This window comes from Phasianus colchicus, chromosome 3 (assembly GCF_987193195.1).
Source record: "Phasianus colchicus chromosome 3, bPhaCol1.hap1.1, whole genome shotgun sequence".
Taxonomy (NCBI): domain Eukaryota; kingdom Metazoa; phylum Chordata; class Aves; order Galliformes; family Phasianidae; genus Phasianus; species Phasianus colchicus.
This window is the reverse complement of record NC_143438.1, coordinates 4,128,385-4,148,897: the sequence shown is the minus strand read 5'-3', so window position 1 is coordinate 4,148,897 and position 20,513 is coordinate 4,128,385. Positions and strand designations below refer to the sequence as shown.

At 42.5% G+C, this 20,513-nt stretch overlaps 1 protein-coding gene across 9 annotated transcripts in view; it reads left to right on the top strand.

Annotated features, from left to right (window-relative positions):
* Positions 1 to 20,513, top strand: part of NFATC1 (nuclear factor of activated T cells 1) — a 115,735-nt gene that overhangs the window by 15,134 nt on the left and 80,088 nt on the right. For all 9 annotated transcript variants that reach the window (XR_016464900.1, XR_016464899.1, XM_090136845.1 and 6 more), the window contains exon 3: positions 2,927 to 3,086. Coding sequence is in view for 7 of the 9 variants with exons in the window: in XM_090136845.1 (XP_089992971.1) it covers positions 2,927 to 3,086 (160 nt within the window). In the remaining 2 variants the exon portion in view is untranslated. The remainder of the gene's footprint in view (positions 1 to 2,926; positions 3,087 to 20,513) is intronic.

Sequence of the window (20,513 nt, the reverse complement as noted above, 5' to 3'; positions counted from 1 at the left end):
TGCTAAAGGCAGAAGTCAGCCAGACTCGATAATCTGTTTATGATTTAATCATGTTGTGTATCTGGTGTATGCAAAATAAATCACAATTCATCTGTTTTGTAATCTGATTTATGGAGGACGTAGTTACATTGAGCAAGTTTTTTACAGTCTCACACCAGGTTTTGTGAACCTGCCTTGAAACAATCATCTCTCTTTACAACAGTTTGAGTGAATGCTGTAAGATTTATCACGATGTAGAACGGAATGGGACAGATTTTCAATTGGTGGAAAATTCAATCAGAGGGAAATACACCAATGTATATTTGATATGAAGATCTTTTCTTTCTCTCTCTCCCCTTGCTAGTGGAGCAGCTCATCTCCCTTCCACGTGATGCTTGCTAGTTGAAGTAGTTTTCAAATTGATAAAGTCTGCTTGCAGCAACTAGATTTCAGTTTACCACTAGACAGTTTGCTAGGTGATTTTTTTTTTTTTCTTTAACCACATTTAGCTGCAGGAAATTAAGTGCATGGTGAAGATAACCTAACATAGGAAATAGCTCTTACAGCCCCAGCCAGTGACACTGTCAAATGCATCACTCTGCTTCCTTTATCAGGAAAACTGTCATTAATTGTCAATTTATAACTGGTCAGGTGGTCGTTTGGAATTTTGATGATAGATTGCAGGCTAGCAGCAAATGTATTTTTATTTTCATGCTTTATTTGAAAACATGAAATTCATAAATTAATTATACTGACATTTTTAGATGCTAATTTGAAAGTGTGTTGCATTGGTTATTTTAAAAGGTCTAATTAGTCATGGGACTATTACATGGTTCCCTAAATCGTAAAAAATATCTGTCTGCTCTTGTGGGCTACAAGGCTGCCAGTTAGAGCAGGCCTTTTTAATGTTGTGTTAATGTTTTTTTAATCAGATAGATGTTGTGTTCTCGGAAGAAAAAAAAAAAGAAGAAGAAAAAAAAAATCCATGAAGTGAGAATTTACTTAAAATCGGAAACATCTGTTTTAAAATGTATGGTGATCATCACCAGGAGAGATACAGTTGTTTTGCTCCGTGCCTCGTCACTCGTTATTACTCAAATATGGCTTGTGCAGATTTTCTTTTAGAGATTTTCAGACTGAAGAATGTGTACCCAGAGGCTCTAGACAAGGAAGGGTGGCTTTAACAGTGGCCAATTGCCTACGATTTTTAGGTGGCTCTCAGCTCTTTTGCTGTGCGTTCAGTAGCAGAAGAGCCTGCAAGAAGCGCTAGTGCCTCTCCTGGACACCATTTGTTGCCTACCTAAAAGCTTGTCTGGACAAATTGTTCATTCTTAGTGCCTTGAGCAGTGCCTCGCTGTGCAGGAGCATGGACTTGAGTCAAAACATCCAGCTCCTTGTCCCCATGGTGGGCCCTGTGTGTTCTGGGGCAAGGCTGGAGAGCAGAGCAGCAGAAGGCTTGGAGTGTGTGTAGGCCTGGGATGTAGTGTCTCCAGTGGGTCCTCAGAGGCTCCAGCTTTCTCTTGCCAACCAGAGCAGCATGACTGGCTGCAGTGGCACAGATGGAGTATGTGGAAAGTGTTAGCTGTGAGATAATGACTGACTGAGTGTAAAGCAGCCACCATTTACAGAAATTTTGTTGCAGAGGTTGGGGATTTCTGTAATGCGTGTAGTGCTTGTTCATAGGCATTCGAGTTGTTTGGGGATTTCTGTAATGCATGTAGTGCTTGTCCATAGGCATTCAAGTTACTCAAACAGGCAAATTTATAGGCAGTGAAGAAGATAATGTTGAAAATCTTGGCACCACCTTAAGTCCCATGAGTGCACACGCACTTGTACTCCAGCAGATACAAATGAAGTATGCTGGTGATAAGTACTGGATAAACGTTACAAAATGAAATGAAATGGATACACGCCTGTAATAAATGTGCCCAGCACAGAAGCTCTGCTGCATCCTCTCCCTCCCAGCCAGCTTCCTGTGGTCATTGTCATGCTGCTCATACCACGTTGGCACCAGGGCCTGAGGACAGGGCAGGGAGCTGGTACATCCCAGCCAGCCGGCCTCTGACTGGGCTCCAGATCATGAAGCTTCTTGCTTGAAGATCAATATGTTTGGGTACTTTTTCAACGACATTTGTTCATTTCTTTCTCCTTTTCCCCAGAGCATCTGTGTGGCATTTCTTGCAGCTGAGCTCTCCTGCCAATGTTTTCAAGTGTGGTTTTACTCTGGATGTGGGTTTCTAAGAATGACGCTCCCTCACTATTGCATACTGTCAGTTCTGCTTGCTTTTGTGGTAGTAATGAGTCCTTAATATTTTAGTAATTGCTGAGTCAATACAGAGCCGGAAGAGTGAGCTGGATTTTCTTCTGGCTCGTGCGTCATCATTGGTAGGATTTGTAACCATGTTTTGACTCCGGGTCTTGCTTCCCTGTGGTGCGTGAGAGACCAGCTTTGCTTTGAGACCCTGTGACATGACACAAAGCTGGCCTTCTTGCAAATGCCCTTCTTGTTATCACCTATAAACTACACAGATTTGTTTAAATCTTGGATTAGTTAAATGTATAGAAGTTCTCCAGAGTAGGTTTGGCATTGTCTTTTGCAGCTGAAATACTCTCCCCTAAGTTCCTCTCTATCTTTCTGCCTACCTCTTGATTCAAGAATTAATATATTAAGATGTTTGTAAGCCACCTCTTAATGTTTTCCTGTTTTATTTACAAAGTAGATAGCACCTGGGCTATCAACTATGTTCAACCCATAAATCTTCATGAAATAACCATTACTTCCCGAATTACTCATGTCATAGCATTATCCATTTTGATGAAATTTTGAATGTAAGATGGTGAAGGATGAACTGTGAAACATGTTCTCTTAAGTAATAGCGCTGGATGCTTGTGGTTTGTGATGTTGTACTTGATGCTAATTTTTAATACTTTTTCCTTTCCATTATAGCCCATCCCTGCCTGCCCTTGATTGGCAGCTGCCATCTCACTCAGGACCTTATGAACTGCGTATTGAAGTGCAGCCTAAATCTCACCACCGAGCTCATTATGAGACAGAAGGCAGTCGAGGGGCTGTGAAGGCATCTGCTGGGGGCCACCCTATTGTACAGGTACCAAAATGTGCAGTGGAGGCACAGGTTGTTTGTCTTGGCACTCTGTGATGAGAACCATGTATTCTCCAAATCTGAAAAGCGTGACAGGAGGTTTTTCACATCCTCAGAGATTACTGTGTGTGAGCGTGCCTGTGGAGTGTATTTTACTTATTTTAACCATGATGGATCAAGCCTTTATTACAGATCAGCCAATAGCATCTGTTTGCTCTCTTCCTTTCCTTCTCCTCACCGTTCACTCAGCAGTCTGAGCAATGTGAATGTGGCACAAATGCATTCCTGCTTTTTTGTGCATCAGTACACGAGTTGGAGATGCATAGCTGGAATGCAGTGACTGTCTGTGCAGTCAGATTCTGGACATGCAGTTTATACTGGAATCAGCTGGGGATGTGTCTCAGTACAGTTAGTCCTGAATTTGTGGTTGGATCTAATCAGAGCTGTGAACACATGTTGGAGGGCAAAGCCATAGCAGCAATGTGGAAGTATGTCGCTGGTTTAGATATTGCAGTGTGCAAAGCATGGTTTTATGAGTTTGTTCTGTTTAGATCCTTAAACCCTTCTAGCCACTTTGGAAAATATCTGAGGGAAGTCTGAATCCAGTTTCACGAATTCTACCAAGCTCTTCAGTTACTGTATATAAAAGCATTTAATTTAATAACACTGTAAGCTGACCCTTAATTCAGTTACATGACTAGTCTCATTCATTTTTAAAGGAGTTTTCTCAGGAGCAGGAAGAACAAGATTTAGTTGTTTAGAAAAAAAAAAAAAAGAAAGAAGTGGGAGAGAGCTAGCTGTACTTGTCCCTCCTCTGTGGCTCTGTGGCTGCTTTCTTACCCCAAATTCAGTTGTGAGCGCTCCCTGCCTGGGCTGTGAGTCTCTGTGCAGGGGAGCCCAGGTATTTCCACTACCCTGGCGCAGCAGCCCCACGGATGTCAGGGCACCATCTGTGGGAGTGAGGCACAAGCTGGCTCCGCGTTCAGCTTGGCTTTATGCCACAAATCCTCCTGTCAGAGGAGCGGTGTTAGGAAAGGCCGGGTGGCACAAGGGTGATCTGCAGGGCCCGTGTGTGTCTGTTTGTTTGCGTTGAAGCTCTCTTAGCAAGCACACAGCTCGGAGGAATGCTGCCAGTTCGAAATGACATTCAGCAGGGAGTGCCATTACAGATTTTGTGTACTGGTGCGGCAGCTAAAAAGGGAAAGTGTGGCAGGGTTGTCAGCAGCAAACACAGTTTGCTCTTCATCTCTGCCAAAACCCATCAGTGACATGGGATTATGGAAGTGATCTGCTGAAAGACTAAAGGTTTTAGCAGAACACTTGTGAATTATATTAAAGAGGGTTTTGTGACAGTGCACTTGATGACAATTAATACCTACTCTGTCTGTGGCTTGATGCAAGGAAATGTAAATGGGGACACATCAATTCACAGTGGCCTGCCTGACATTTACAGTTTCCTACGTGCTCTTCGGAAAGACTGAATGTGATGCCAACACTTAATTGGACTAAGTGCATCCAGACGTTTCCCCTATCATCCTCTGTCCCAGCCTGCAGGGAGTGTGCGTGCAGCTTTCAAACACGGTGTCCGAAGAGAGGAGAGGGGAGGAAGCTGTGGATGGGCATTAAGGGAAAAGGGAGGAAGCAGCCAGTCCGAGCCATGTCAATTGACTCTACCGGTTTAACAAAGCTTAATGTATTTTTTTGTACTTTTACTGCAACCTGAACATCTTTTTTCTACGAAAAGAGAAAAATTAAAAAGAGGGCCGGAGAAAGCTCCTCCATACTGCCGTTGTCATCCCAGCCAGAATTATCTGTTTTAGGAAAAACTTAACAGCTTCTGATTCAGACCAGCAATGGATGGACGAATGTCAAAAAAAAAAGAAAAAAGAAAATGCTTGCAAAGAAACAAAGGAAGAGGAGGTAATCTAGGGAGTAACTTCTGATAATTCCGCAACTGACTGAAGCTGTAAAATGCAGCTCTGAGCCAACATATTTCCAGGTACCGCAAGTGTTTGAGTCAGGGGTTTTACTCAATTCAGTTATACAAAAAGGAGTCCAAGCTTCCAAGCTCGCCCTCAGGTGAGGACTGCTGCTGACCCACTGTAGCAAGAAGCCTGGCAGGCTCTGTGGGCTGCCCAAAGCAGCACAGTCCTGTCCCAACCTACTGCTGGGAAGCTTGCTTTTGCCATCTCTCCATCAGCTGCCTAGGGCTTGCTTACTGGGGACTCCTGCAGGCTGTCTCCCAATCTGTTTCATGCCAGCAGGATTTCCTTTGGATGTTTCTCTGCGGGAAGGCTGCACCCTCCTTTCTGCGCTTAGGAGCATGAAGTTGCCCGTGAGTGCTTTTGCTGAGTTCTGTAGCACGATATTCCCCTCTCACACGTTTTCCCCACGCCTGTGTGGATGTTTGGCTGCCGCAGCAGCCCTGAGCCCTGATTCTTGATCGCTAAGCATTTTGAGAGTGAGGGGAGCTGGCTCACCTAGGAAGCTAAAAATGCTGCAGAGCACCGGCAAACGAGGGGTGCTGGGGAGCGATGCTGCTGAGCTCATGGTTGGCACTAGCTTTTATCCGCTGGCTTGTGGAAGTATTTTGCTGCTTGTAATTTCCTCTGGTGATTTCAGACTGGGGTAACTCTCCCCCTCTAAGTCAGTGTCCAGCCAGTGCCCCAGTGGGCTGCAAGCATCGCATGATGTCTGGTGAGGATAGTTAGACCTGGGGGTCTGACCACTCTGGGAGTGAAATCAGGCCTGCTAGTCTGAATATCTTTAAAAAATTCTTAAAACATCTTAAATACTTCTTCCATTTGGACCTATCTTCCATTCTTCATTTTAATAGTGGTGATGAACAGTTGCACAAGTTGGGGATCACATTCCAGCTAGGTATGATTCTGTTTCAGCTGCAGGTAAGTAATCTGCAGATAAAAGCTTGAGATCCATGGGAAGTGATGGCACCAGATTATAAATACGTAGTCTGCAGTTACTCTAATTAATAACTCCTCTTACGGATAAGTCAAGTACTTTGGCTGCTTGAGATGGAATTTTTACAAGCAGGGTGTGGTATATCTGTGAGATAAAGTCCAAATACTCAAGAATGTTTAATTAAAGCATATGAATTACTCCCATAGGAGACTGGAGTAAAAGGTGAAAGAAAAAAATTCACAGAATAGTCAAATAAGCACATTCAGAAGTTATGATTATGATTTAATTATTTTTTTTTAACATAAAATATGCCAGGAATTTTCTCCTCGTTCAATCTCAATATGAGATAGATAAATCAGTTAGGAAAGGGGGAGAAAATGATTTGTTGGGGTGGGTATTTCTGTTGGTTTTTGTTGTTGTTGTTATCTAGATACCTAGCATTGGCCTGGATTTGTGTTCTTGTTGGAAAAAATGTGTTAATATTGAAGATACAGTGAATATTGCTTTGCCTTTTGCTATATCATGTGCTCTGTAGTGGGATGCTACATGCTGCCTGTGCTTTGTGTGCTCCAGTGTAGAATTTGATCTGAGCCTCTGAACAGATGAAAAGCCTAAACTCCCTAATTTTATAGGTTAAAATAAGTAAATAAAAAAGTAAAAGATTTGATGGTGATTTGCATTGTCAAAATGTCTGTGCCAGGAGACCTGCTCAAAAGAATCGAGTTGTGTCTTTTCTGCAGAAGGTCTCAAAACATAGAATCACAGAACCATAGAGTGGCTTTGATTGGAAGGGATCTTGAAGATTATCTAGTTCCAGCCCCCTGCCATGGGCAGGACTGCCATCCACTAAACCAGTTTCCCCGGAGCCCCATTCAACCTGGCCTTGAACACCTCCAGGAATGGGGCATCCACCTCCTCTGGAGTGGCACTGGAATGGCTGCCCAGGGAGGTGGTGGAGTCACCGTCCCTGGCAGCGTTCAAGAGGTGTCTGGATGAGGAGCTACAAGATATGGTTTAGTGCTTGTGATAGCAACGGTGATGGGAGGATGGTTGGACTAGGTGATCTTGTAGGTCCTTTCCAACCTTGTGATTCTATGATTCTGTGATTTTTTTCACTGGCCTCCACCTGTACATGAAGTCTGTTGCTGTGATCATCCAACCAATTCTTTATCCACCAAGTTCACCCTTCAAATCCATATATCTGCAATATGAAGATACGAGTGTGATGCTGGACTTTATCAAAGGCCTCGCAGAAGTCCAGCAGCTGGCTACCACAGATACCCATCTGAGTCTTTCAGCTTCAAGACCCAAGAACTATGAGTATCTTGCGCGAACCCCTTACAGAATATCAAACCATTGTAACTTCAGGGGGCTGTAGTCAGTCCAGTGAGCTGCAAATGCATTCAAATTAGGGTATTATGTTTGAACCTCACAGCCTCATGCAGGACTGCATCACACATACTGCTTCACAAATAGTTGACAACATGAGGTAGTAGAGCTGTGCAGTTACACAAACAGTATGGGAGGAAGAGAGAAATTAACAGCTAAAGGAAAGGACTGGAAAGAGGTGTTCGCTGCTGATGGCAGGAAGGGGATGAAGGGATAAAAGCTCTTCCAGGCAGAACAGGGCAGGTCCTTCCCAGCAATGCAGTGATGCTGCGTGGCAAAGGTGAGCTTGTGCTTCATTTTTAAGCACACAGTATGGGATGTCTCACATACTTGGAGTGTGTGTGTAAGTGCTTTCTTAGTAGGGAACCCAGAACACTGTGAGTTTGTTTTTAAGAGGCACGGTCACTACCATTTCTGGGTGAGTCAAGGGAGCTGGAGGAAGAACAGTCCGTGGTTGATTCAGCTTCTGGCAGCCTGATGCCTGACCAAGAGGAGTGGATGTGGAAAAAATCATGTTAACCATTTTCCCTTTTCCACTGTTCATTGGTCAGAGCAGAGAAAAGGCCATATTCTTGTTAGTAAAAGAAGATTTAGTTTGTTGTACCACGGTGGACTTCCATTCTGTGCTGTTTTTAACTTCTTTATAGAGGACAGTGTCACCCTATTATCCAGATGGAAATATAATCCTTTCTTATGTGAGAATATAAAGACACTAGCAAGCACCTGTTAGCCAGGTTGCAACTAATAGCACAAAGCCATGCAACCATACAACAAATCAAACAGAGAGCCTATGTTTTATTGCCTTACTTTGGACAGCCTTATTCTTCCTAAGAATAAATCTAAGCAGAATGGCTTTCTCACTTCTTGCATCTGTATAGTTAACACTAACCTCAAACTAGCAGACAGATAATCAAAACTGAAAAGTAGAATGATATGGCAGATGTTTTAAGGCTGTTATTGCTTCTATAAATCCAACAAATGGAAGAAAATCCACTGAAAGTTTTTTACTGCAGCTTTTCATCATTAGAAGACGATATTTTGGGAAGAAGGGAGTTTCTCCTTTTTTTGGTATTTCATATAAAGCTTGGTCCCACAGGGCACTTCCATATAGGTAGCTTATGGCCTACCTAGGAAGGGCCAAGTCCAGAAGGGAGCCATTCTGGAAAGAGTGTTGCTATCAGCCAGTCAGAATTTAATGACTCTGAAAATGCAACTTCAACTATGATTTATGAATGATTTTGAGGACAGGCCTCTGCTGTTTAGAGCATCAGACCTTTCCAAGTGAATAAACAAAATTTCCACCAGCCAGCACTCGGGTGATGCACTCTGGTCTCCTTTTAAAATGGTGCCTCACCCATGCTCAGCCTGTCTGATGCTGTAGGACATATCCTGACTGTTCGGATGACGGGATATTTAATCAGGTTCTACAGCCTGAAGGATTTAGAACTGCTTTCTAGTTTTGCCTTCAGTTCAGACTCACTAGCAGCTCCAAAAGCACAGGTAGTGGTGGTGTTCGAAGGCCAGCCATGTGCTTGGAATGGCTTCTGCCTCTTACTGTGGATGAAGAGAGTTTGTAACCAAGCACCTTTGATGCTTCTTTTTTTTCATGTAGGCTCCTCTCCTCCATTTCTTGCTTACCACATAGATTGCTGTTGCCTGGGACACACACTGTCCCTGTCAGCACAGAGCTAAACACTGCTAGTATTCTGGCCCTGCAGTGACAGCGACAGGACCCGAGGGAATGGCACGGAGCTGTGGCAGAGGAGGTTCAGGTTGGATATCCAGAAAAAGTTCTTAACTGACAGGTTGATTGGGCCCTAGAACCCCAGGGCAGTGGCAATGGCCCCACGTTGCCTGAGTTCAAGAAGCGTTTGGACTATGTTCTCAGATGTAGGATTTGAATTTTGTGTGATGCTCTGTAGAGCCAGGAGTTGGACTCAGTTATCCTTGTATGTCCCTTCCAATTCAGGATATTTTGTGTTTCTGTCATTCTCTAGCATCTTCTCACTGTCCTCTGGCAGTTACTGATAAGATGCACACTGTGTTGTTGCTTTCATGGTACCTCTTTTACATGGATGAATGAATATTTTCCATCCTGGTTAGACCTAGCAAAGAAGCAGAGGAGTCAACTTTATCTTGTAGAACCATCTCTTCTGTTCCCCTTGTCTGATGGCTTTGGTGGTGAACAGCTCACATACTCTAAAAGTCTGGAAACAATGTGATGCAAGTCCTTGTAAGGCCAAGAAAAATTGAGCATAAAAGTAGTAGTCTTCATTTTCTTTTGCCTCATTCACATTGTCCTCATCTGTCATGCTACATCAGTGAAATGCTTGCAACATATAAGATTTTTCTTGAATGCTGTCTGAAAGGGTGATTTATCATTATTTTGGAAGCATTACTTTAAAAAGCGTATTGCTGCTCATCAGGGAAGAATCAGGACTCAACCTGACTTTGAGTGCTATGCTTTTCTTGTCCTTCCTTTCCATCCCTCCTTCTCACCTGTATAATATTGCATAGCCCTTGCTAGAAGTTGTCAATGCCATGTTTTGTGCTCCATTGCTGAATTTTCTTTCTAGAAGTTGCCATTCACCTTTATCACAAGTGGTCAGATCTAAAAATGACAAATAAGAAATCTGTCCCCTCTCTGTTCTCTATGTAGCAAAACAAGAGGAAAGTGTTTTTGTGGGTGTGGGACTTTCCTCCAGTGGCTAGTGGTCAGTGAAGACAGAAACAAAAAAAAAGTGAATATAATCAGTGGCTGACATAGGCAATTTCCTCACAGCAGTGCATTTGGAAAGTACCTACACAAACTGGGCATTTGTGTTACTGCTGCTAAGGGTGCTACAAGTTCACTTGCAGAACTGTGCTCCCAAATTCCTTTCTTTGTGCTCACTTTTGAGATGTAGTAGAGCCCAGGAGCCTGCAGTGTGATCCGTTCTTCTTTAAAGTGTTCTTTTTAAAAAATGTAAAAACAAAATTAGCACTTGTTTAACTCATGATCTAATACATGGGTATCCAACCTTTGGCTTTCCTGGGCCACACTGGGTGAAGAGGAAATGTCTTAGGCTGTGTATACATAAGTTGCTCTGAAAGTAATGCCTCCTATTTAGTTCCATGGAAACTACAACAGATGCAAAGAGCACAATAACACTATTTGACAGAGAAACTTTTCACCTACAGAACACTTTTTTTCTATATAGTCACCACCATTAGCTGTACGTTTTCACCAGCCATTAACAAGAGCCTGCATGCCGTGCTCATAAACATCTGCACCAGAGAAGGTTGCTGTCACCACTGCTGGAATGCACCACCCTCTGCCTCACTGTTCTCACATCCACTCTTTGGTCTCTGTGAATGTGCAGCAGGTGTCAATGAATGTCAGTCGGTGCCCTTTTTTCCATATGGAGGAATTCAGTGACACGTCTTTGCTCCATACACACGTCCACGTCAGACTCCTTTTTGTCAGACTCTGCTGCCATCTGTCACACAGCAACAACGTGTAACGGAGTGTCGGTGGGAAGGTTCAGCCTCTGTTGCCATACCACCAACATCTGCCTCGTGGGCCAACATAATAAAACAGGAGGCATTACTTTTGGAGCAGCCCTTATAAAATATACAATATCATTAACATAGAACTTAAAAAAAAAAAAAAAAAAAAAGAGGAAGAAAACCATAGAAGTAGCAGTGGGATATTTGATCCTGTTTCTGTGAAACCAGCACATCAGAGCAGTTTGATGGAAGGGGCTGCAGTTCTTAGTGCTCGAGGTGTCAGCTGGAGATCGTTGATGAAATTTTACTCTTGTGTGAAGTTTTACTCTGTGCTTAGAATGCGCGTGCTGCCAAAAAGTGATGACATGAGTCGGTTGTGATTATGAAGCAAAGGATATTCTTCTCTCTTATATAATTATGTACTTAGGAGTTGCTTACTGTAGTTAATTTGGCTGATTTTAAGAAAGTAATTTGGATGGGTAAGAGATTGAGGACTGGGTTTAAAATGACTTTGTAGGGAGGTTCAGCAGTGGTCACCCAGGCACTGGTCTGAGCTCGAGGCACAGTTACTAATTCAGTTGACTGCAGTTTTGGTTGCAATTTAGAAGATCTACACTGATGTTATCAATCAGCAAATCCGCTCCAGACTTGTCAGATTATTGCACGTTTATATGGGCCCAAAAGCTGAAACGAAACACAGTTAAAATTAAAATGCAGCTCTACCAAAAGCCAGATGCTTCATTATGAGCTGTGCTAACCTACCTGCCAAGTACTGCTAACCTGTATGAGGCAAGTGATTAATTTTTTACAAGTCTGCTTCAGCAACTAGACATCTGTCCTCTATTCCTAAAAGTAATATCTCAGGGCAAACAATTTATTTTCCTTCTTAGTACTCCAAATTACACAGAACACCACAAAAATTATATTGAGTGCATTGTGTATGAAGGTATTGTGGGGCCAGCTCATATTTTAGATCACTTTCACAACAGGGTAACTTCTTTGAAATAATTTCTGGTCTAAACTCTCTAATTTTTGTATGTTAGAAGAGTAAAATCACATCTGTACTGTACCTTATAATCTGGAGTGTCAGTATATGTGGTAATAGTGTAGATTTTCCATTTTAATCAGTCATTGTTCCAACCAGCAGACCGAATCGGTGGAAAATATGGTGTCAGATTACTCAGTTGCTCTCTAGAAGTACATTGCAGCTTTCATGATGAGCAGGGGTTTATCTCGACTTTCCCCGTGAAGAATAGCTCAAGAGATGTTCTTTGATACATGCCATGAAAGAGATGATCCATTACAGCATCTGCTATATAAATATATAGAAGTGAAGTATGTTGTCTGCTGTCAGTGGAGCAAAATCAAATAAACTTTCTCTCTCTCCATATGTTTAAGAAATAATTTAGCAGTTGTATATTTTCACTAAAACAATTGAAATACACTAGTGATCAATTTACTTGCACGTAGTAAAAATAATACAGGTTGCAGACAGATTTGTAATATGGTTTTTAAACACCTGTTTTTAATGTTTCAGTACCCAATAAAACAGAGAAACTCCTGCTTGTGGTTTGCATGCAGACATAATGTACATTAAGGATTAAAAGTCTACTCCATGGGTTTCAACTGGAGCCACAATAAAAGTAAACAACACTTGCAGGCATGGCAATGCTGCACTTTTGGGAGTTCCTCAACATTTCAGTTACCTACAGCCAAGTCCCCTTCAACAAGTTTTGTTCTTTGTTACATTGGTAATATAGTGTCACCACCAAAAGCTACTCTCACTGATGTTAATGGGAAAATCCTATCTGTCTCACTGGAGAGAGCCATCCTCTCTTGCCACTTGAAATCATACTTGTGCAAAAATACAGTTCTGTGAAAAGTAAGAGAAAAAATGCAAGCAAGACTGAGCAAAGTGATCTTTTTGTTACAGTGCAGCAGAGCACATAAGTGCATCCTTAAATTTTAATAAAGTGGGATTAAAGGTTTAACGTGAGCTTGAGTTTTCTACCAAACAAGTCTACGTTCATAAAGTGGTGTTATTATTCCCATGTCACCCACGTTACTCAGCTGCAAAATGTGGATTAAGACACACTGCCGTGCACCAGAGCTACAAGAGGGTGGGTATCATACATGAGCATGGGAGACTGTTAGCAGCCTGAAAACAGCATGAAAAAAGGGCTCAGGCTGCAGAATCTGTGCCTCTTTGATGGTTTTCAGGATGTTTAATAGTTTTTCCTTCATAAAAACCTGAGGATATCAGTTTCAGGGCTCGCCCCACACGTGCCTGTTTCCTTCTGGTGGTTTTCAGGTGAAAGCTGTTACCTGGATCCTCCTTTTCCCCAGTCCTTTTGATTTTGAGATTCTCTAGGATGATCTCATCTTTTGTTCTTCCGTCATTATGCTGACTCTCTCACCTGTCTGCAAACATCTAATTTCTGCATGAGATCTCTGTGTCTCTGAAGCTTTAACTGGATGTCCTGATGGCAATTCAGGAATAATGATACCATGACCAAAATTCTCCTCACTTAGCAAAATCTTCCCGTTACTTTTCTTTGTCTTTGGGAGAGCTGCACCTTTCTTCATATCATTTAAGTCTGTAATTTAGATCAGTCACTGAAGTCTGCTATATTTAGCCGGTTCCTGTTTCTGTGCCTGCATCAGAATAGCAGTATCAGCATATCATACATGTTCTGCACAGGTTATCCGTCTTTGCTGTACATAACAAGCCACTCATTTCTATCCCGTTGGCTCTCTGCCCATGAAAGGACAGTGGCTAGTGTCTAGGAAGCCCACAGCCTATTGTGGCTCTGCAAAAAGGTAAATAAATAGAAGGAAGCGGGTTGGAAGAGGGATTGCGTTTCATTTCTGGAGAGCTGCTCAGAACTGAGCTGTACGTGAAACTCTAACCCTGCTTAGAAGCAAGGAGTTAGCCTGGACTTTTCATTCCCATCTCAGCGTGTTCATCTGAGGCTGTGGCTTGATTTAGCACTGCCATGAGAGGGATCTGAGCCTGAGATGATTGCAGCATGTAGGGATTAGGAGGCTCGAACAGAGCTGCGTGGAAGAGCTTGCACAGCAGCTGCCCATGCTTGCCTGGGGCCAGGACTACCAGCTCTTCAACTCTCCTACGTATGCATGTGGGTACACAAGGCTTTGTTTACACGCTGTGTTTTGGATGAGACTAACCATTGCCAAAGCAAGCATCATTGCACAGGGCTGCATACACTGGGAGGTTGCTGGCTATGGGGTGAGGGACAGGATGCTGCATGGGTGCTGCCAGCCCTGTGCCAAACACAGTGGGCAGCACCAGGGAGCCACCCCCTCCCTGGAGATCCTTGCCTAGCATGTTGTTGTTATGATTGCTCTGGAAATAGTTTCAATATGTTTTGTAGTTCTGGGATGCTGTGTCTTGCATTGTTTGGCTTGAAAGCTGCTTGACTGGTTTTAGAGAGTGGCTATACATGCATAAACACTAGTGTGATTTTTTTTTTTTTCTTGGTGGAAAGTAGGAGATTCGCAGCATGTTTTTAATTAGAATTGCTCATTTAGTGTTTCATTGCTGTGTGCTCTTTAGTTGAAAGATAATTTAATTTTCTTTGTTTTGGAAGATTTCGTGCTTGTCTGTGTGAAATGTCTTTATTTACTGTGCCTTGGTGTGCTTTGTGCATAGCTTTGATAGTGAGTAGAGTCAAAAACAAAAATTTCCCTGGGTTGTATTATTCTCCACCTGCTGTGGCTTTTAATACAGTTTCACTGCTGTATATGTATCGAGTGCCTTCGTTTCTAGAAGAAAAAGACCGGAGAAAATTGGCAGCATTCTAAATAAATCTAACATTCAGGTTAGATTTAGCAGTAAAACTCATTGACTTGAAGAGGAATAGCATGTCTAAAAACCAAACGAAGTGCTGAAGAAGGGTAACTGGGATGGGTCAGATTAATTTTTCCACCTTGGATTAGTCCCCAGAACTGGGGGTGAGGGGGGGAAAGCCAAACAAAATGCTGCCACTCTTTGCAGTGTTTTAATATGTCCTTAATATCTCCTATGCCATAGAAGAGTATTTTGTTTGGTTGAAACAGAACGCAACACCGTGCGGGTTTGTTTGTGTTTGTAACACTATTTAGATATTTAGATAGCACCTGTCATCACAGAATGCTTTAAAAGCTACATAAAATAAGTAAATATCTCCTCGTATTTGCAAGAAATCATAAAATGGCTTGGAATGGGTATATTTTCTTTTTTACATTTAGGGATGGCATTTATTGATCAATAATCCTTTAAAATTCTGCAGATATTTTCCAAATGGCTGTAACTTTAGTATTCAGCTTCCTCTCCTGTGATGATGATGTTTTCATCACATGGGCCTTGTGTGTTGCATTTCATATTCTACAATAATAAAATATTCCTGAATGTAGAACCAAATATAGTTACTGAATATAGATTGTAGGTTACTACTGAATATAAAATGGCATATAGTAATAGAATTTTACACAAATTCCACCCATAGCTGAAAATATGAGCTGACAGGGACAAACAATTCAGACCACAACTCGCAGGCACACGTGCCAGCTTCTAGGTATACAAGTAATGTCAAGCACATGTCCTGAACACATCAAAGCCCCATTTCCTAATCCCTCTCGGTTGCGAGGAAAACCTTGAAGTAAGTGAACTCACATAGCCCCACTGCCAGCACAAGAACAGTAGCTGAAATGGATGCACATTTGAGAGTTTTTTCCAAACAGCAAAACAGCACAGTGGCGATGCTGACGGTAAGCTATGGCTCTGCAATTTTGCTAGTGTAAATAAAGCTCCTGAAGCTCTCAACCAAATGGATTTTACACATATAGTTGCTCTAGTCACAGGCCAGCATTAACTTAGAATCTTAGTGGCTAAGAGCAGATGTTTTTAGGGAATTAATCTAATGAGTAGAAGAATTCTTCTGTTCCTCCAGTCTTGAGTACAATAAACTAAAATATGATTAAGTTTGACCTTCAGCCTCACATCTCTTCAGTTGTTAGCAAATGGTTTTTGCCCTGTTGTATAAGAAAGGTATGTAATGTAAGTTTTAATTTAATATAAAACCATACACACAAAATAAAAGCAACAGCAAGACACACGAAATGTGCTTGAAGCTACTCCAGAATTTCCGCTGTGCTCCAGATGTGAGATCTGGAGCACTGCTGGAATGAGTGGGACCACTGCAGTCTTTGTAGATGAATGAATTTACCCTGCAGATGAGTGCCTCCCACCTGAGAGAGGGATGTTCTGTCAGTCCCATCTCAGCCGTGGAGAAGGATTACAGAGTGAGGCTGAGAGTGAAGTTGGTACATGTGACCACCTGGTGCCCACCATGTGTTGCTGCTGAGGCTGCAGAAATCTGAGTGGAGGAACTGAAGCACTGATGATGCTGGCTTTGGTATTCCCCTCTGGGAGTGCAGAGGGTTGCAAAGTACCACTGTTCCAGGAACGCGCATCATGTATACTGTGGAGGGATTACCAAACATTGCATGTAATCAAGGAGGTGCCTATAGGCATAATAAAATCCCCCAAGTCTCTCTAGGAACTCAACTAGCTGTGATGCTTGTCTGAAATGCCTGTACACTAATTAATGAACACAGTATGGGGAATAAATGTGATGAGTTAGAGTTGTGCGTACAGTTGCAGGGAGATGGTCTTGTTGGGGTCAAGATGGCTCCTATGACTCGATCAATCATGGCAGCAGGTAGAATTATCCTAAGATGGGAGGAAAGCACATCCAACCTATCTTCAAGGAGGGCAAGAAAAAAGACAAAGGCAACTATACACCAGTCTGTGGAAAGGTGACAGAGCAGCTAATCATGGAAACCATTTGTGGGCACAAGAATGAGAAGAAAATCACCAGCAGTAGTCGTGACTTCACCAAGAAGACATCCTTGACCAACCTGACAAGGCTCCACAATGAAATGAGTGTCCCGATAGCTGAGAGGAGAGCACTGAATGTTGTTCACCTGGACTTCACTAAGGCCATTGACAGTGTCACCCTTAAGATCCTCAGACAAACTGTTCAGTTATAGGCAGATTGGGCTGGATGAGAAGGCAGTTAAATAATCAAAAACTGCCTGAGTAGCCCAGAGGGTAGTGAACAGTGGTGCAGTTTATTTAGAGGCCAGTAACTAATGGTGAAGATGAGGGGTCAGTACTGCGTTCAGTCTGTTCAGCATCTTCATTAATGATCTGGATGATGGGACAGAGCGTACCTTCAGCAAGTCTGCAGATGATGTGAAATTGGAGGAGTGGCTAATACATCACAGAGATGTGTTGCCATACAGAGTGTCCTGGACAGGCTGAAGAAGTGGACTGACTGATACCTCGTGAAGTTAAACAAGGGGAAGTACAGAATCCTGCAGCTGGGGAAGAACAATCCTAGGCACCAGGATGTTCTGGCTGCTGTGCAGCTGGAAAGCAGCTTGGTAGGACCTGGTGGACACCAAATTGAGCATGAGCTAGCAGGGTAACCTTGCCACTGAGACCAGTGCAGAAGTATTCTGGTCTACACTATGTACTGACAGCAGGTCAAGGGAGGTGATTCTTCTCTTCCTGCTCAGCTCTAATGAGGCTACACGTGAAGCACTGTATCCATTTCTGGATTCCACAGTACAAGGCAAAGATGGAGCTACAGGAGAGGGTCCAACAAAAGGCTATGAAAATGTTGAAGAGATTGGATGGAGCATATCACCTATCTCTCAGTTGGAGAGAGCTGGGGTGTTCAGCCTGGACAAGAGAAGACTGAGAAGGATCTTACCAATGTTCACAAATGCTTAAAGTGCAGGTGCAATAAATATAGATGCAGGCTGTTTTTTTCAGTGTTGCCCAGTGACAGGATGAGAGGTGGTGTGCACAAAGTGCAACGCAGGAGGTGCCCCCTGAACACCAAGAAGCACTTTTTTACTATGCATGTGACTGAACACTGAATTGCTGACCCAGAGCAGATCTGGAGTCTCGCTCCTTGGAGATATTCAAAGACTGTCTGGACATGGTCCTGGGTAACTTGCTTTGGGTGTCTGTGCTTGAGCACGGAGTTGGACTAGATTTCCTGCAGAGGTTCATTCCAACCTTAGCCATTCTGTGGTCTAAATTGATGGTCCTGTACCACTGCCGTGAAAAGTTACGAGCGAATGCCCAAAATGCATGATGGTGAAGTGCAAAACATCATGTCTGTAGCAGACTGTGCCACTGTGGGAATGTTCTCACAGAAAGTATTCTGGATGTCTCTTCAGGTGCATCTTTCTCCCAGTACTGCCAGGCTTTGTGAGAGACTCTTGCTTTGAACTGTGCCCCAGGTCGGTTGCGGGGCAGTTCTGCGTTTCAGTTTTATTTGGTTAAGCGTTGATGTCTTCAAGTGAGCTAATTGCTTTAGTTTTTCTCTGTCATCAGGGGGAAAGCTTGTCATTATAGAGTTTAGGGAGCTATTAATTTTATTCTGGTGAGAACATCTGAAGTAGCTCAGGTAAGTCACGCCTTCAGAGTGCAAATTTCTTCTTGCTGGCTGTGAAGGCAGTCACGGTTAACTACTTACTCCTCATGGTTGTCCAGCCTGTAGATGTTAGTTAGGTGGCATGAATCACCCAACTTTCCCCTGTTTATTTTTGGCTTGATGTGTTATATATAATTAGGTATCACTGGGCCTAGCAGGCTTTACAGTCTTACCAGTTAGCCAGGACTAAGATTCACTTCTTAACTGAGACACCCAAGTAAGGTTTAAGTATGGTGGGGAGGATTGATGGCTTTTGAGACATCGGTGTTCCTATCTCAGGCTTGACACTTAACCCATGCCAGAGCCATGTTTAACTTCAACAAATTGATCTGAATACTGTCCTAGTTTGGTGTAAAAGCACAGATGCTGGTCACTGGTACTCACTGTGACTCCCTTTGAGAAGATGGTGTACCCTCAGTGTCCTCTTCAGATCCCATTCATGTAAGGACATCCTACTACATCAGCTGAAGTGAAGTGTCATCCATTCAAGGCAGCAAATAATCTCTTCTGCAAAGCTTTTATTTGCAAGTCCAGTCATTAATATTTACAGTGTTTTATTTATCTTATATATACCTTATTAACTTTGAACAGGGCTGTGGTCTGAGCTTGTCAGTATTTGAGGGAAATTCTAGTGCAACAGTTGTTGCCAAATAATTCTAGTCAACATGGGTATTTAGAATGACTGCTTGAAAACTGTCCACAGGTCTTGAGAACGTGTGTCATAAGACTTTCTCCTACCTATTTGATTTACTTGATGTTAAAGATCACAGGCCTTTCAGTTTATTTTAGCCCTGGTAGTCTGTTGGGCAGAGCTGCTCATGCTGTGCTAGTTAGACAATCTGGTCTGCTGTATCCATTCTAAAATTCTGCTTCTATCAAAATTAAATGACCTAAAGGCTACTTTGCTTCTAATAAAGGTGCAAATGTCAGGAGGTTTTTTTTTGTTGTTTTTTTTTTTGTAAAACAGGTGACATCAATCAGTGGTATCACCATTGCTCTCAAACAGCTCACAGTGTGGAATCCAATCTCAGAATTTTTCACATTTTAACCAGACTGTTTTGGAGGTCAAAACCTTGAAGCTGACACATAAAATATACCTGGCCTATTTTTATTGCTCCATTAAGATGCTTTCTGTGGAAGGCATGCTCTCAGATAAAAGTTCAGAGTAATTAGAGCTCTAGGACCAATTGGATCAAAGGTGGCTTGTGGAAGGACAACAGGATCAAAAGTGCAAAACATGTTGCCATTTCTGCTTTAAGATAGTAGCCACAAACAGCACCTTTATGAATGTTGTGTGTGCGATGACAACACTTTGGTACCTTTTGGGGGATTAAAAAAATGGAAGCAGAACCTGTCTTGAAGAGCACGTGCTTGTAGACAGCACTCTTCTGACTCCAAAGAACAAGAGAGCTGAATTAGTCTGTTCTATTTATCAAGGAATGGAAGTGTAAATTCTGCACAAGGATCAGAGTCAGAGGGTTGGGAAGTGCTGTGAAGAAGGAGTTACTCTACCACATAGCACAGATGCTGATTTTTAAGAAGGATGAAGCAGAAATTGGTTAAACATAGAGCAGGCTCCAAATATGTAAAAACTTGTTATGAAATTTTCTGTCTCTAATCTCATATGTATCTGTATCTGATGAAGCAAAAACTAGCAGAGAATTCCATAACTCCGTAACCAGCTCTCTGCTTCTTTGTTGGCGGAGCCATCCTCACTCTACACTTCTATAATTTGTTAAAAATGCCTTCCTTCATTAACTCACTTGTACATAAATAAAAGGGATGGAGGTGCTGTGAAACTGGGAAGCCATCAATATTCATGTTACTCACAGAAGAAGCAAGAAGATTTATTTCAGACCATCACAGAGCCTCTTTTCCAGCTCTTTCCTTTCCCTAAACAGTCTGGGCTTAAGTTGAAGAAGGCAGTCTGGGCTTAACTAATGGACTATCTAATTATACTATGTCCAGCATGGGACATGCTACTGTTGTTGCACAACATGCTTTGTCTGCTTCTGGCACTGAGTTTTCATTTTTAGATCCTGCTCTGTGCTGTGGTCTTTAATTCTATTTGCTAACTAAACTGTGTCAAGTCTTACATAAGAATTATTTTGTCTTTTTAAAG